At 38.6% G+C, this 15,226-nt stretch overlaps 1 protein-coding gene across 1 annotated transcript in view; it reads left to right on the top strand.

Moving 5' to 3' along the window:
* NDC1 (NDC1 transmembrane nucleoporin) overlaps window positions 1-15,226 on the top strand; it is a 45,258-nt gene that overhangs the window by 12,276 nt on the left and 17,756 nt on the right. The window contains exons 6-13 of the mRNA XM_045799501.2: window positions 98-206; window positions 3,099-3,150; window positions 5,455-5,590; window positions 6,378-6,470; window positions 8,010-8,091; window positions 10,202-10,357; window positions 12,468-12,713; window positions 12,826-12,941. Of these exons, the coding sequence (XP_045655457.2) occupies window positions 98-206; window positions 3,099-3,150; window positions 5,455-5,590; window positions 6,378-6,470; window positions 8,010-8,091; window positions 10,202-10,357; window positions 12,468-12,713; window positions 12,826-12,941 (990 nt within the window). The remainder of the gene's footprint in view (window positions 1-97; window positions 207-3,098; window positions 3,151-5,454; window positions 5,591-6,377; window positions 6,471-8,009; window positions 8,092-10,201; window positions 10,358-12,467; window positions 12,714-12,825; window positions 12,942-15,226) is intronic.

The raw sequence follows: 15,226 nt of genomic DNA, 5'->3' as shown, positions 1-15,226 counted from the left end.
TTATATGTGGACTGTTTTAGTTACGTGCTTGCTTTAGAATGAAATAGAACCTCTACTTGGATGTGTCATTTTGTTCTGTTTTTCTTTTTTTTCATAGCAATACAAGTTCTTACGCTTCAGGAGATCTCTGCTCTTGTTAGTTAAGCATAGTTGTGTGGAATCATTGTTCCTGATTAGAAATTTCTGCATCGTCTATTATTTTCTTGGTAAGACTTTCTGCTTTTTGATACAGTGCATATGTTAGCTCATAGCTCAGAAAATGTCAGTTACAAAGTTATTCTTGATTGTATTTGTATGTTTCTTAATTGTAGGTATGCGATTAGTCCAACTTATTCACTGTTTAGATTGTCATAGAGTATTTAGTTAAGGGACAATGTTGTTAAAGAAAATTTGGTATGTACATTCAACCTTAAAAAAAGAAGGAAATCCCGTCATAAGCTACAACATGGATAAACTTTGAGAACATCATACTAAGTGAAATAAGCCGCTCACAAAAAGACAAATACTGCATGATTCTACTTATATGAGTTATTTGAGTAGCCAAACTCTTAGAAACAAAGTAGAATTGTGCTTGCCAGGGGCTGTGTGGGGAGGGGAAAGAGGGAGTTGTTGCTTGGTGGGTAGAGAGTTTTGGTTTGTAAGATGAAAAAGTTCAGGAGATCTGTTGCCCAAGGTGCATGTAGTGTATGTACATGAAATGGTTATGATGGTGTATTTGGTTATGTGGTTTTTACCACAATAAAAAAAAATTTTTTTAAAAAGGAGAAAATATTGTATATTACTTTATAAATAACATTCTCCTTTTTATAACTTTTTGTAACTTGATGCTAATATACTAGAAATATCCTGCTGCTGAGGGAACCTTATAGAATTTTTTAACATGAATTTTAAGTACAAAAATATTTGTACTTATTTAATATGAGCAGTTCAAGTTGAACAGAAAACATTTATTTAGGGGCGCCTGGGTGGCACAGCGGTTAAGCGTCTGCCTTCGGCTCAGGGCGTGATCCCGGCGTTACGGGATCGAGCCCCACATCAGGCTCTTCCGCTATGGGCCTGCTTCTTCCTCTCCCACTCCCCCTGCTTGTGTTCCCTCTCTCGCTGGCTGTCTCTCTCTGTTGAATAAATAAATAAAATCTTTAAAAAAAAAAAAAAAAAAGAAAACATTTATTTAGTATGATGAGCAGTTCAAGTTGAATGGAAAACATTAATCTCAATAGCAACACATAATAACATAAACAAAATTCAACATCCTAAAATACTGTTTTCAGACTGTAGGTCAGACTATCTGCAAGTAGAGAGTTCCTATGAAAACTTTTGTAAGCCAAAATGGCACGAAGTGAAGAAGCAATTAGTTTTAATTTATATGGAAGGATTTTTGAGCATCCCCAAACCCCCAAAATAACCTCTCTCAGGCCTTTCTGATACCTTGGGGTACATCTTACTAACAGATGTACAAGACAAACGGAGATAAAGCACAGATGCTCACAGACACAGTTGAAAGTTGTGGAGGCTTAATGCTGAGATGCTGAGTGTACTTTCAGGGTTAGGAGCTTGGCTGCCCCCCTTTCACTGTTCAGGATGCCCTGCTTCTGTGCAGTAACAGCTCTGGCTTGGTGCAAAACAAGTGCTGAATGCTGTTTTTGCTTTTGCGCCTTATGCATAAATTTGGATTTCTTTCAGTTAGTGAAAACAGGTGCTAGCGTAGGCCTTTCATAAAAGTGAAGTAACATAACACAAACTTTGGAAAAGCAGGGATACCTATATAACTTTTTTTATTTTTATTTTATATTTATTTTTTAAAAGATTTTATTTATTTATTGGACGAGAGAGACACAGCGAGAGAGGAAGCACCAGCAGGGGGAGTGAGAGAGGGAGAAGCAGGCTTCCCGCTGAGCAGGGAGCCCGATGCAGGACTCGATCCCAGGACCCTGGGATCATGACCTGAGCCGAAGGCAGACGCTTAACGACTGAGCCGCCCCGGCGCCCCGCTATATAACTTTCTGATCCTACTTTTTTCTATGGAATAATTTTACAGAATTGTTCTCGCTGGATGTAGGCCATTCTGTTGTCTACTTCATTCACTTGTAGTTTATATAACCTGTTTTTCTACATAGCTATTATAATTGTCATTCTAATATTAACACTTTATTGTTTTTTTTATTAACCTACTTCTGTGAGCCTGGATGTTCCCCTACAGTTGTACATTTGGGCTGACATAGCAGCCATGTTAGCATTTCCATGGTCAGCTGTATCTTCTATAACCCCATGTATGTTCCATTCAGATTTTATTTCAAGTGTGACCACTTTTCATTTCTTTGTTGCAGTTTGATCTTTTTGGCCAGTTTCCTCTTTCAATTATTCATTTTTGTAAAGTGTTGTGTGGGCTTTTCAGGGAGACAAGGAGGCAGCACAATTACATGTTTTGTTGTCTGTGCCTGGACTGAGTAACAGAGGTCAGTGACCAATCACCAATAGACTTAGAAGGAAGGAATGTGATTAGTCACAAGTTGGGGAGCGTATCCATTATCTACGTACTGGTTTGTGTACTGAAAAGCTAGAAGTACTATATTCAGTTGCTCACAGTAAATATACCGTGGTAACTGAAATTTTAATTGTGTTGTTGGGGGACTGTTGTGATTTAACTAAACCACCACTGAAATATGACTGAAATATGTACTTAATTTGACCTGTGCAAAGCAAGGACTTCCTGTATTTAGAAATTATTCTCTTTTCCTGCTCATTCCTTTTTTTTTTTTTTTTAAAGATTTGTTTATTTATTTTAAAGTGGAGGTGGTTGGGGGAAGAGGGGGAGAGAGAAACTCAAGCAGACCCCCGCTGAGCAGGGAGCCCCATGCAGGGCTTGATCTCACAACCCTGGGCTGAGATCATAACCTGGGCTGAAATCAAGAGTCAGATGCTTAACTGATGGAGCCACCTAGGCACCCCTCCTGCCCATTCCTAATCAAATAATCTAGCATTTGACTGAGGTCTTGGTGTCTACTTGGTCATCTCATCAACCTCATATTACAAAGCATGGTTAAGATTTGCTTTACTAACTTTTTATGTTCATAGCGTGGTATTTTTTTCTCTCTCAGGCCATATTCCTAAAGCTTGGATTAGCACTGCGATGGACCTTCAGATAGATGAGTAAGTAATGAAAAGTCTGATTTTTAATGCTGCTAGTTTTCATCCATTTGAGGTGTTTGCCACTTTCCAGATGTGTTGTTCAGATTTAGCCTTTAAATTTTTTAAAATTGTATTCATTTTGGAATATACCTAGTTCAGATAATTTAAAATTCCGATGCCATGTAATAGGGTATACAGTTAAAAAAAATCCTTTTGCTCCAGCCTCTAGTCACCCGGTTCCTCTCCCTGGAAGTCAGCAATGATAATTTTTTTTTGTTAGATATAGCTTTTATATTATAGAAAAGTGGGCTTCTTGGGGCGCCTGGGTAGCTCAGTTGTTAAGCGTCTGCCTTCGGCACAGGGCGTGATCCCAGAGTCCTGGGATCGCGCCCTGCATCGGGCTCCCTGCTCCTCTGGGAGCCTGCTTCTTCCTCTCCTGCTCCCCCTGCTTGTATTCCCTCTCTCTCTGGCTGTCTCTCTCTCTGTCAAATAAATAAATAAAATCTTAAAACAAAAAGAGAGAGAGAGAGAGAGAGAGAGAGAGAAAGAAAGAAAGAAAGAAAGAAAGAAAGAAAGAAAGAAAGAAAGAAAGAAAGAAAGAAAGAAAAAGAAGAAAAGAAAAGAAAAGAAAAAAGAAAAAGAGGACTTCTTGTGTTGCTTGGACATACCTCTCTTTTGCTTTTCTCCCCAGTCAACATTCTGTGCTATGTTGCAGTAGGCAAGCACAGTGCTATGGTATTATTGTAATTTTGCCTCTAAGGACAACACAATTGAGCAGGGTCATGGGACCAGTTGAAGGTCATTAAGTGGCAATCAAGCATCAGCACTAGGGTGTATCGCTCTAGTTATTCCCAATGTACTTGCACTTAGTTAAAGCTTTAATCTTGGTAAATAAATGTAGATTTCTCTATTAGTATTTGTTCTTTTAATTATTGGCTATTCTACTGTGAGATATTTTTGTGTGTCATAAATGGATTTAACTAATAATTACCATTTTTCGGGAGTGAGGATGTTGATATTTGTGGGTGCTTAAGATATTATGGTTTCTACATTGTGGATTTCAGTTTCTAACTTTTAAAAGTTCCTAGGTAAAATTTAGTTTTGTCTTCTGCTTAATTGCTAGATATGAAATTCAATACATGGGTCATTTATTATGTTGGCCCGGATTTTACGTTGGGTCAAATGGAAAAAGAAAAATAATAATGATATTTGATTGTAATTTAACATAGTACTTTTTTCTTTCACTTAAAATATATTTTGTTTGTATGACAGTGCCTAATATACTGTCCTTAATATATGGTGGGCCCTCAATAAATATTTTCTTAAAATCTGAAAATAACTTCATTCTCCTTAGGAAATGTTAAGCACTGTGCTGGACACTCCTAACAAGGTTCCAAATCTTAAATCTCATAATAGCCATAAGAGGTAGAGATTATGCCACCATTATATGGATGAGGAAATTGAGGTGGGTTAGGTCAAGTACTTAACATAATCACAACACTGATAAACAACAGAGCCAGAGGTTCTAATCCTGTTTTTAAAATTGCTAGTTGTGTGATTGTAGGACTATGATGACTTTGCCAGTTGATCTATTCAAGGTTTTGGTAAAATAGTGTTCACTTTATTTAGCTTTTTTTTTTTTTTAAGATTTTATTTATTTGAGAGAGACAGACAAAAAGAGAGTCTGTGCGTGGTATGGGGAGGGGCAGAGTAGGAGGGACAAGTGGACTCCCTGCTGAGCACAGAGCCCCATGGTGCTGATCCCAGGACCTCGAGATCATGACCTGAGCTGAAGTCAGACGTTCAACAGACTGAGCTACCCAGGCACCCTTCTTTTAGCTTTCTAAAACTTTCTTAAGTTATTTTAAAAGTAAATATTGTGATTTTTCAGTAGTGCCATGTGCTCTTAACTGTTGTGGAACTGCTTTTAGGGTGTACAGATAGAGCCGAAATCTGTCCCAGGAGAGGTCTAGTCTTGTTGAATGGTTATGTATCAAACTACAAAGCAACAATAGTAAAATTTTACCCAGCCTCTAAGGGTTGGTTTATAGGCTTGACTCATTCTTCCTCCATAGTAAATGACAGCGAAGATTTGGAACACAAACTGAGCACAGTTAGGTCTGTTCTTCCTTTAAGGCTCCTTTATGTAGTTCATAAGAAGGTATTAGGGAGAGAATTTTATGGAGTGCAAAAGGAGAAGAGTCTATATCACCATTATTATTTAGAAATAAGATTTATTTGTTTTCCATTATGAGGCCCCAAGTCTGTTAAGTGCTTAAATTGTATTTTCCCCATAGGATTAAACAGTAATTTCTGCTTTCATAGGCAGTTTCACAGGCCTCTTGACACTGTGCGTGGCCTCTTGAATCTCTCGTTACTCTACCACGTCTGGCTATGTGGTGTCTTTCTCCTGATGACTTGGTATATCTCATGGATACTCTTCAAAATCTTTGCCACAGAGGTTAGTATTGAGTTTTTTGTTAACGCTTTTGTGTTTTGGAGTATGCAGATTTATTTATGGCTGAGCACGGAGTAGTATGTTCTTGTGCCCAGAGCCATTTTGAGTAAGTTGGGTTTCAGTCTCTTTTCTGAGAACGTCATTAGGGATGTATCATTTGTAACCATAATTTACTATGTGTGTGTCTGTGTCTATAAGGAACAGTGTTAGTGTTCTTAATTTTTGGAAACTAAACTGAATGAACTGCTAGTAGAACTTACTCTGCTTTATCTGTAGTGTAATTCTCTTCTGAAGATTTCTGTTTCTCTATTGAGCACATATTAAATGCCTGAATTTTAAATTAGCTTTATGTGCTATTGATAGAACTATTAAAATATTTAATATAAGACAATAAAGTATTTGTTCTTTGAGAGAAAGTTTTAAATTTTGTATTGAAGTGATTTTAAACGAATGGGAATTACATTGTATTTTACATCCAAGTGTTTGTCTCAGAAAATGAGTGTGTTTCATTTTGCCGTCTCTGTAGGTTTGTATCCTTCAGCGGCTTCGGAGAATATTTGCTTCTGTTATTGGAAGCCAGGGATCTAATAAAATTGGGAGAGTAGCATTTTAGAAAGTAGTGTTTGGATATATTAAATTTTAATGCAACCTATTATTAAAACACTGAAGATATTAATTTAGTTGTATTGTCTCCTATTGTAATAAATTACAATTAATGTTAACTTTCTGAATGGAATAAAGTCAAGAAAATAATCATTTCAGGGTCTTTATATTTGATTATATTTGATAGGCTCATCTGTTCCCTGTTCAGCCACCATTTTCAGAAGAGTCAGATGAATGCCTCCCGAAGGTTTTGAACAGCAATCCTCCCCTCATCATAAAGGTACCTGAACTGTGCATTTTGTGTCTTTACACAGTTATCTCTAACTTGTCTTATGGAATGGACTTAATATTTAGTGTATTTAGATATATTTTTTGAGGGCCTGGAATATTCTAGTGCCAGTATTGTGAAAAACCAACTACATGCTACATTGAATGCTGTTTACTTTTTCAATTTTCATTCCAAGTGACTAAAATACAAGGATATATTTGATATATTTCAGTGTATGTGTATAAGCTAAACTGTTTTGTACAAGCTAAACTATATTTAGGATAGATATAAAAATATTTCCAAGCATGAAATACCATGATATGCAACCGTGTGCATTGGCTTGTCACAAACTCCTCATAGTAGCAAAACAAAATACTGGTTTTTGTTTGTTTGTTTGTTTGTTTTTTTAATCCTTGAGTCAAGGTGTATTTTTACTCATGTAGTATTGTTGGCTGTTATGATCAATGGTAGTGCTTTGTAGCTCTACACGTACAGTGAACTCTCTCAAAGCAGAAACAATGATAATGATCCTAAAATCAATTTTAATCAAAAAGTTTAAAGAAGCTGTAGTAAGTGTACAAATTAAACTAAGTGAGAATAACTTGTTTTGATTTAAATGGCATTTTGAAGATTTAAAGTACATCTGCAGTCTGTGTGATTCTGTTAAGGAATCATAGTGTTTAAAAAAGAATTTGAAGAAAATGGAACCGAGAGTTTGGAATGTACTCTAGGAAAGTTGTAAACCAATAAGATGAACCACTGAGGTTCTGATTACCTTTAAACATCAGTTATGACTAATTTATTAGGCAAACAAAAATGTCAGGTACTCGTTGGGTTATTTAACAAATCTGTATTCACTCGGTAGGTGTCAGTCACCGCTAGTTGCTTAAGGCATAATAATGAGTTAGATGTAGCACAGCCTCGTGGAAAAGGCAGATCCACAAAATAGTGAAAATTTACTGTGGTAAGTGCAGTGGGAACCACTTATTCTGCTTGGAACCCAAACAAGAAAGCTTCACAGAAGTGATGGTGTCTTGAATGATGAGGGAAGGGGTTTGCCAGGAAACAAAACGAAGATTTTCAGTAAAAAAGTACCACATATGTTGTGTGTCTGCTGTGTGCCAGGCACTGCCTTTGGATGTGGTAGCAACTAAGATGCTGTCCCTGCCTCACAGTTTAGTGGGTGGAAGCAGATGAAACAAGTAAACAGGCAATTATAATAAATTATGTTAAGTGCTACAGTTGAGAGCTGTGTGAGTATATGTTTGTGTGGGGGACGCCTGGGAAGTTCCAGGGGGAAGGGATGTTTTCAGTTTCCCACCATAGAAGTGGGGAAAGACACAGAGAGATCTACAGCGGGAGCCTCTAGTAGGTGGGGCAGCCTAGAGAGGGTAGAGGCAAGGAGGTTCTGGGAGTCTAGAAAGTATTTCCTTCATGAAAAATTTCCACTAATTTCCCCTTACATATATAATGCTGGGCCCAATTCATAAATAAGATTTTATATAGAAGTTAAGAAAATTAAATAATGTGTACTTTTTTTTCCCCTTTTAGTATTTGGCCTTGCAGGACCTGATGTTGCTTTCTCAGTATTCTCCTTCACGAAGACAAGAAGTTTTTAGCCTTAGCCAACCAGGTATTGTTAAAAGTAACAGATACAGGCATGTGTGTGCAGAAAATGTTCCAATTAAAATTTTTGGGGAGAGAGATGTGTTTAATACAATATCACACAGCTGTGAGTCCACTAAATGAAGTATTGATTTAAATCTTATGCAAGTTAAGTGTTTCCATTGCTGTGGTTAGAAGTTATATTTCCACAAAAGTATTTTTAAACCCTTATATATTATCTTCTTCAGCGTCCTCATTCCCTTAACCTGAAGAAATTATGAGGTAGGTTGACAGTTTTAGAGCAGAAGAGTACAGTTTAAGAAGCCTCAAAGTTTTAATGCTACAGAGGGTCTTGAAAATCAGGTGGTCTAATCCCTAGATGGGGGATCTAAGTCTCAGAGAGATTAAGTGGCTTACATAAAGTTAATGTCAGAGATGAAAGAAATTCTGTCCTTTGACTCCCAAGTGCAGAGTTCCCTCCTGCCATGCTACTTTGCCTCCCTTTAAAAAAAAGTAAAAGAGTACTAGATTTGATGGTGACCCAAGGATGGTCTTGGCAACTCCGAAACACTTCTCCATTGTTACTTGTTACAAACTCGTTGTTACAACTATGCCAGTGCTCTGCCTTGTTCCTGGACGGAAAGCATCTCAGCCCAGGCACCAGTGGAGAACAGGGAACCTAGGTAGCTTGTCATCTCTGTAATCGGCTTTTCATTATTTTGCTATACTTGCCAATTTCCCACATTATAAAAGAAACCTTCTATAGTTAAATGTTACATGGAAATGAAATTCAGTTACATAAAAGTATAAATGATTGGAACCACACTCTCCTTTTAGTAGCATGAAAATCCAGAGCTGATGCTGTGGAAAATTAACTAGCAAGTCTTTTCTATCAGACTTAGGTTCACCAAGGAATTCTCTATGCGTTAAGTATTTTCACCAGATACTCCAGTAAACTGTATCAGGGTGACATGTTCTCTGCCAGAGAACTTACATTCTAGGGCACATTATTAAAATTTAACTCAACCATCACATAGTTCCTTAGCGGTCCTGAGTTAATAGCAGTACAAAACATTCTCGGACCTACTGATGGAATGTTTTGTTTGCTTGCAGGTTAAGTTGTATTCCTCTTGAGCTGTAAATGGGGGCAGTGTTTAGGGAGGAATCTAGGTGAAGAGAGAAGGATTATTTGGCACCCAGGCTGGGGAAACCAGTTTTCAGTGGACTCCGCTAATCTCAACGTAGAAAGATTGATTGGTTGGTTGATTTTTACATGGCAGCTGTAGGCGATAAAGGTCTTAGAAAATGAAAAGATAATGATAAGTAAGGGTATTTTTACAAGATTGTGGATCACAGTAGTTTAAGTTAATAAAGAATGTAAATTCTCTACCTATGAAGTATGATCGTTATCAAATACTGTGTTATTCCTACAGATAAAATAACAAATAGGAACTATTATAAATGAAAACGTAAGGAAGCGTAGTGGGCCAGACCCAGCAGTTTATAGGTCACTGGGGGTCATGGGTTGCATCTCATTAGACATGCTTGTATTCGTTGTCTTAGTCTTTCGTCTGTTCAGCAGTTCTAAGGAAGTGGCCCTGCTCTTTTTCACTCAACTCCTGCTCTGGTGTTTGGCTTTATTTTAGCAGCCAATGTAAGAGGTTTTTTATTTTGTTTTGTTCTGTTTTATGCTAAAATAGCAAGCTTTTGCTTGTAGACTTTTGGAAAATTATTTTGTCCAAGTATTTATTGAACTCCTGCAGTGTATTAGATGACAGGAATATAAATGGTGGCTTAGCCAAGGAAAGTGGGCCTTGATGCAAAGTGTCATGTAGCATTTCTTTTTTTTTTTTTAAGATTTTATTTATTTATGACAGAGAGAGTACACGTGCATGAGTGGTGGGATTTGGGGGGGAGGCAGAGCTCAGAGAAGCAGACTCCCCACTGAGCAGAGAGCCCGACACAGGGCTCCATCCCAGGACCCCAAGATCATGACCCAAGCCGAAGGTAGATGCCTAACCGGCTGAGGCACCCAGGTGCCCCTGTCATGTAGCATTTCTTAGTGAGTTTTCTCCTCACTTTGAGAAGGTGACTGTAAGATTATGTACATTGTAAAAGCTGGTATTTGGACCTCCTAGGTGGACATCCCCACAACTGGACAGCCATTTCAAGGGAGTGTTTGAATCTTTTAAATGATATGACTCAGAAACTGGTTCTCTACCAAGAAGCTGCTGCTACGAATGGGAGAATGGTGTCCTCATACTCCATGGAACCCAAGAAATTGAATTCTCCAGGTAATTCCTATATTACTGCGAGAGGGCAAAGTATGTATGTTTTGTTTCCTAAGAAAGACAACAGTAGTTAATCTAAGGATATTTATACGTGAGTGTGAGGGATGTATTTTTAGGGAAAATTGATCTAGTACATGGGATATTGTACTGAACCAAGAAAAAGGCCTGGGTATCATTATAGATTGAAGAAATTAAGTCCGCTGTGCCGGTGGTGTTAGAGAGGCTAACAGATTGGCTCATCCAGTAGAAGGCTTCAGCTTCCTCAAGTGCAGAGCCAGGGGAAGCTTTACAGATCATACTGGGTGCTGTTCTCATTGCAGTATCCCAGAGACAGTTGCTGGACTGTCCCAGAGGAGAGCACCTGCAGTGGCCGAGTGATTTCGCCGTGGGGGCATCATGTTCATGGTTTTAAGATAGCTTAAAAGAATATTTGAGAGATGGAACCTGAGAGGAAGAAGTACAGTGGAGGGACTGAGGCCATTTGTCCAAATTCATTAAGTAAAAGAGGCCCAGGAATGTAATACTGATGAAAGGTCTTAACATGCACGTGCCTTTTGAAGGTAGGCCTTGAATGAAACAAGCAACACTGGCCGGGCGGTGACTGTGGTAGACCGGAGAGCGCTCGCTTCCCTCGGCGGGGAAGCTGTGAGTTAGCTTCAGTCCATCGTTCTCCTGTGGGAATTTGGACCTGCTGTTCTGTGCCGCACCACCCTCCCCAACCCCTGGTTAAATGAAGCCTGAAAGCTGCAGATATTGTGGGTGAAATTTTCCACTTTTTAAATGTTGGCAATTAACCTTGATATTTTAAAAAAATCCCTACATGGGTCACAGCAGGCATCATTACTCCGGAGGGGCCATGGACCAAAAACAAAGAGATTACAAATGAAAAATGAGTTAGGTAAGGCCATGAATGTCAGATTGTAAAAGATTCTAGAGTGTTTCAGTTGTTCTCAACATTCGGATTAGCATTTATTTTATTCAACAAATATTTATTGAATGCTCACTATATACCAAGCAGTGTGCTAGGAGCCAGAGAATCAAAGATGAAAACACACCCGTGGAACTGACTTCTGGTGGGAGGCACACAAATAATGACAAAACAATGTAACTGCTAAAAGGAAGTCTGTCACAAACGAGTCCGAATGGGTAGGATGGTGGTTGATAATGGAAGGAGGCCTTGTATGTAGAGATAGGAGTTTGCATCTTGTAGGCAGAGGGTACCATTAGAGGATTTTAAATAGGCTGGTTATATCACATTAGCGTGTTAGATCATTGTAACCCTGGGTTGGCAGTGGAGGGGAGCCATGGGTCTGACCAAACAGGAATTATTCATTACTTTAAGTTGCTTTCACATCCCATTGCTCAAAATTTGTTTCTAATTTAGCAAAACTTAAAAAACCTCAGTCCTAATTTTTAAATTGATTCTTCAAATATTTCCAAAGTTAGGCACTTTAAATGTTTGATGTTTTATGGCAGTTTTATTACGAAGATAGAATCCTCATGCAATTTATTTGTCTTTGTGCCTTGTACAATGTGGCTGGAAGAATATTCCTTTGTTTTTATACAACAGAATCTGTAAATTGATGATTATAAGATAGTTGTCAAAGAAGGTGTTTACAGATCACATTTGTAGATGATCCTGGTGTGACTTCTGTTAACTTGAAAAAATTTTGTGGAAAATGGATAAATGTACACTCTTTATCGGTACATTTTCTCGGTACAGGTTTGTTTTAGTCAAGTAACAGCTGCAGTAGGAACTTGCCATAACCCTGGACATACTCCAGTGCAGTAATTGAAGTTGTTGCCATTTGAAAGTAAAATATAAATTGATAGGTTCGTACAATACAGCTTAGATTGAGAGAAACTGACCTTGAAGGTGAAGATACTCTCTGGGGGCGGGGAGAAAACAAGAGAGGCTGCACCAGTCTGACGGGAGAGGATGTGGAATGCTCCACGAGCGGTCACTGAGCTGCAGTAGTAAAAGCCGGGTGTTGAGAATGTAAACCCAAAGGAAACGAGCTCCCAAGCGTTGGGTAAATGCATGAAACCAAAAGCTGAAATGTGCACAGTTTGTTCAGGTTGCCCCATCAGCACTGGATCTGTTCTCTTACAGAAGAAACTACTTCTCAGACCCCGAAATCTAGCCACATGGCTCGGCCCTCAGTGCCACCGCTAGTTAAGACGTCACTGTTTTCCTCCAAATTATCTACACCTGATGTTGCAAGTCCCCTCGGAAGCCCATTTGGCTCTAGTGTCGTGAATCGGATGGCTGGAATTTTTGATGTAAATACCTGCTATGGGTCCCCTCAAAGTTCTCAGCTAATAAGAAGAGGGCCAAGATTGTGGACTTCTGCTCCAGGTAAGGGGACTGCTTTCTAAAATTTGAAATGTCATAGTTACAGAGACTCAGATATCCTAAGTTTTCACCTTCTTGGTTTTTTGTTTTGTTTTGTTTTTGTTTTTTCATTTAGATCAGCAAATGACTGAATTTTCTAATCCTTCTCCATCTACCTCTGTTAGTGCTGAGAGTAAGATAGCGAGACAGCCCAGTATGATTTACTCATGGATTCAGAATAAACGTGAACAGGTAGGATGATAACGGTTATAGGATTTATATTTGCATGTATCATTGAGAGTATCAGGGATGTCACATGCGGAAGCCATCAGGGATAAATAAGACTTTTTTTATTGATGCTTCATGTATTAAGTTGACTCATATGAAATGGCCACTATTTGACTAGTTTTAAGCTATGTAAATTGCAATTTCATATGACTTCACCTAATGCGACACCTTTGATCTGTGAATTCCTTCATTTAAGAAATATTTACGGAGTTCTTTATATATGCAGAATGTGGTTTTAGGCACTGGGAAAACAGCAAACAAAAGCCCCTGACCGTTTGTCTACATTCCAGTGAAGGGAAATAGATGAATAAGCAATTGTATTAAACTTTATGTCTTTCAATATAAAAAAATTCTATTAAGACTGTTTTGTGTACCATTAAGAAAAAAAGTTGCCAGTTAAACCATGACATGCTGTTGATTATAAAATGCATCGCAATGTTATATTCAGAATATGAACAACATGTGTTTTAAAAAGGAAGAAATTTGATATCTGAAGTTCTCTGTAGAAAAACAGAGCAGTTAAGAGAGGTCTCATTGGTAAGGCGACACTTGATGAGAGTCCTGAAGGGAAGACAGGGAACAGCAAAATGCAAAGGTCTTCGGGTAGGAGCATGCTTGTTTTGGGCGAGGGTAGCATGGACACCAGCAGGTGGCGGGGAAGTCAGAGAGGTAGCAGGCACCAGAGCTCATCAGGTGCATTAGCTATTGTGAAGACTGACATTGCCTCTGAGTGAGACGGAAAGCCACAGGATGGTTTTGTCCATGAGAATGACGTGATGTAACTTTACATTTTGAAAGTGCTGCTTTAGCTGTCGTGTTGAGATAAGATTCTCAGAGGGCAGGAGTAGAAGCAGAGAGACAGTTGTGAAGCTGTTGAGGTAATCTAGTGGGAGACAATGGTATCTGTGACCAGAGTGGTTGTGGTGGAGACTGTAAGATGTGCTCAAGGTCTGGATATATTTTGAAAGCAGGTGTAATAGGATTTGCTTATGGTCTGGTTGTGGTGTAAAAGAGTCAAAGTTGACTTTCAAGTTTTTGGCCTGAGGATCTTCTGAAATAATATAGTTGCAATTAGCTGATGATTCTGGAAGACAAGATTTGATAGAGGTGAGGTAGGGAAATCATGAATTTGGTTTATGTCCATTTTGAAGATACTTATTAGACAATCAATTGAAAATACCGAGTAAGAACTGAGGCATAGATCCAGAGCGTAGGAAAAGGTTCTGGGCAAGAAATGGAAATTTGTAAGTCATCAGAATACAGACCGTATTTAAAGCCGTGAGACTCCATGAAAACTCTTTGGGGTTGGATACAGAAGAAGAGAGATGCAAGAATGGGACCCTCCAGTGACTACAGGTCTGGGAGATGAGGAATGGCAGAGGGGACCAAGTAACTGGGTGAGAAGAGAACCGAGAAGAGAAGTGAGTGATGCCACATGCTGCTGATAGGTAGTCTGAGAGCCACACTAGGATGAACTGTTGTGCTAGGGATGTGGAGGCCATTGAGTCCTTGACGAGCTTCTGGGTGGAGCAGATGGGATGAATGCCGATTGGATGGGGCCAGGAGAGATTGGGGGAGGAATCAGAGGCCACAAGGAAATCTGGATCTTTCAAGGAGTTTTGCTATAAGGGGTGCAGAGAAATGGGGTAATTAACAGCTGGAGGGAGTTGAGGGGTCAAGGACGGGTTTTATTTTTTAAGATGGGAGGAATGACAACATCTTTGCTGATGGAATGATTGATGAATAGAGAGGGACTGTAGGCATTTCACAAACTTTGAGATCCCATTTGCCCTACATGCCGTAAGTACCGCCATATCATGAATTCACTTTCAAGTCAGTTGGGGTATGTAGCTTTCAGCTTAATACCAAGAAAATTGTTTCCCATGTAAATGTCAACTAGTAGAGAACCATTTCATGTCTTAAGATTTTTTTGTTTGTTTGTTCTGCTTTTTGTTTGTTTTGTTGTAGAGAATTGAGTAAGAAAATATCACCAGAACCACTTTGAATTCCTTTTATTATAGGGCTCTAATTTGGGGGTTAGACATGTATACATGGGAATGCAGTTTAGGGTTAGATGGCCCATCTTGGTTATCCAATTTATAGTACAAAGGTATTTACTTTTTGGTTTACTGCAAATATTGTTCTTTCCCTGTAAGATGTGAAGTATTTCATTTAATTTAGTGTCAGAAAGAAGCTCGGAATGTGTTAACATTATATTTGAATAGAATTGAAAACTCTAAATGTGTTCA

This window comes from Ursus americanus, chromosome 12, assembly GCF_024610735.1.
Source record: "Ursus americanus isolate L20-20 chromosome 12, mUrsAme1.1.p, whole genome shotgun sequence".
Lineage (NCBI taxonomy): Eukaryota > Metazoa > Chordata > Mammalia > Carnivora > Ursidae > Ursus > Ursus americanus.
Note: the sequence above shows the minus strand (reverse complement) of the source record. Positions and strands in the feature narration are given on the sequence as shown.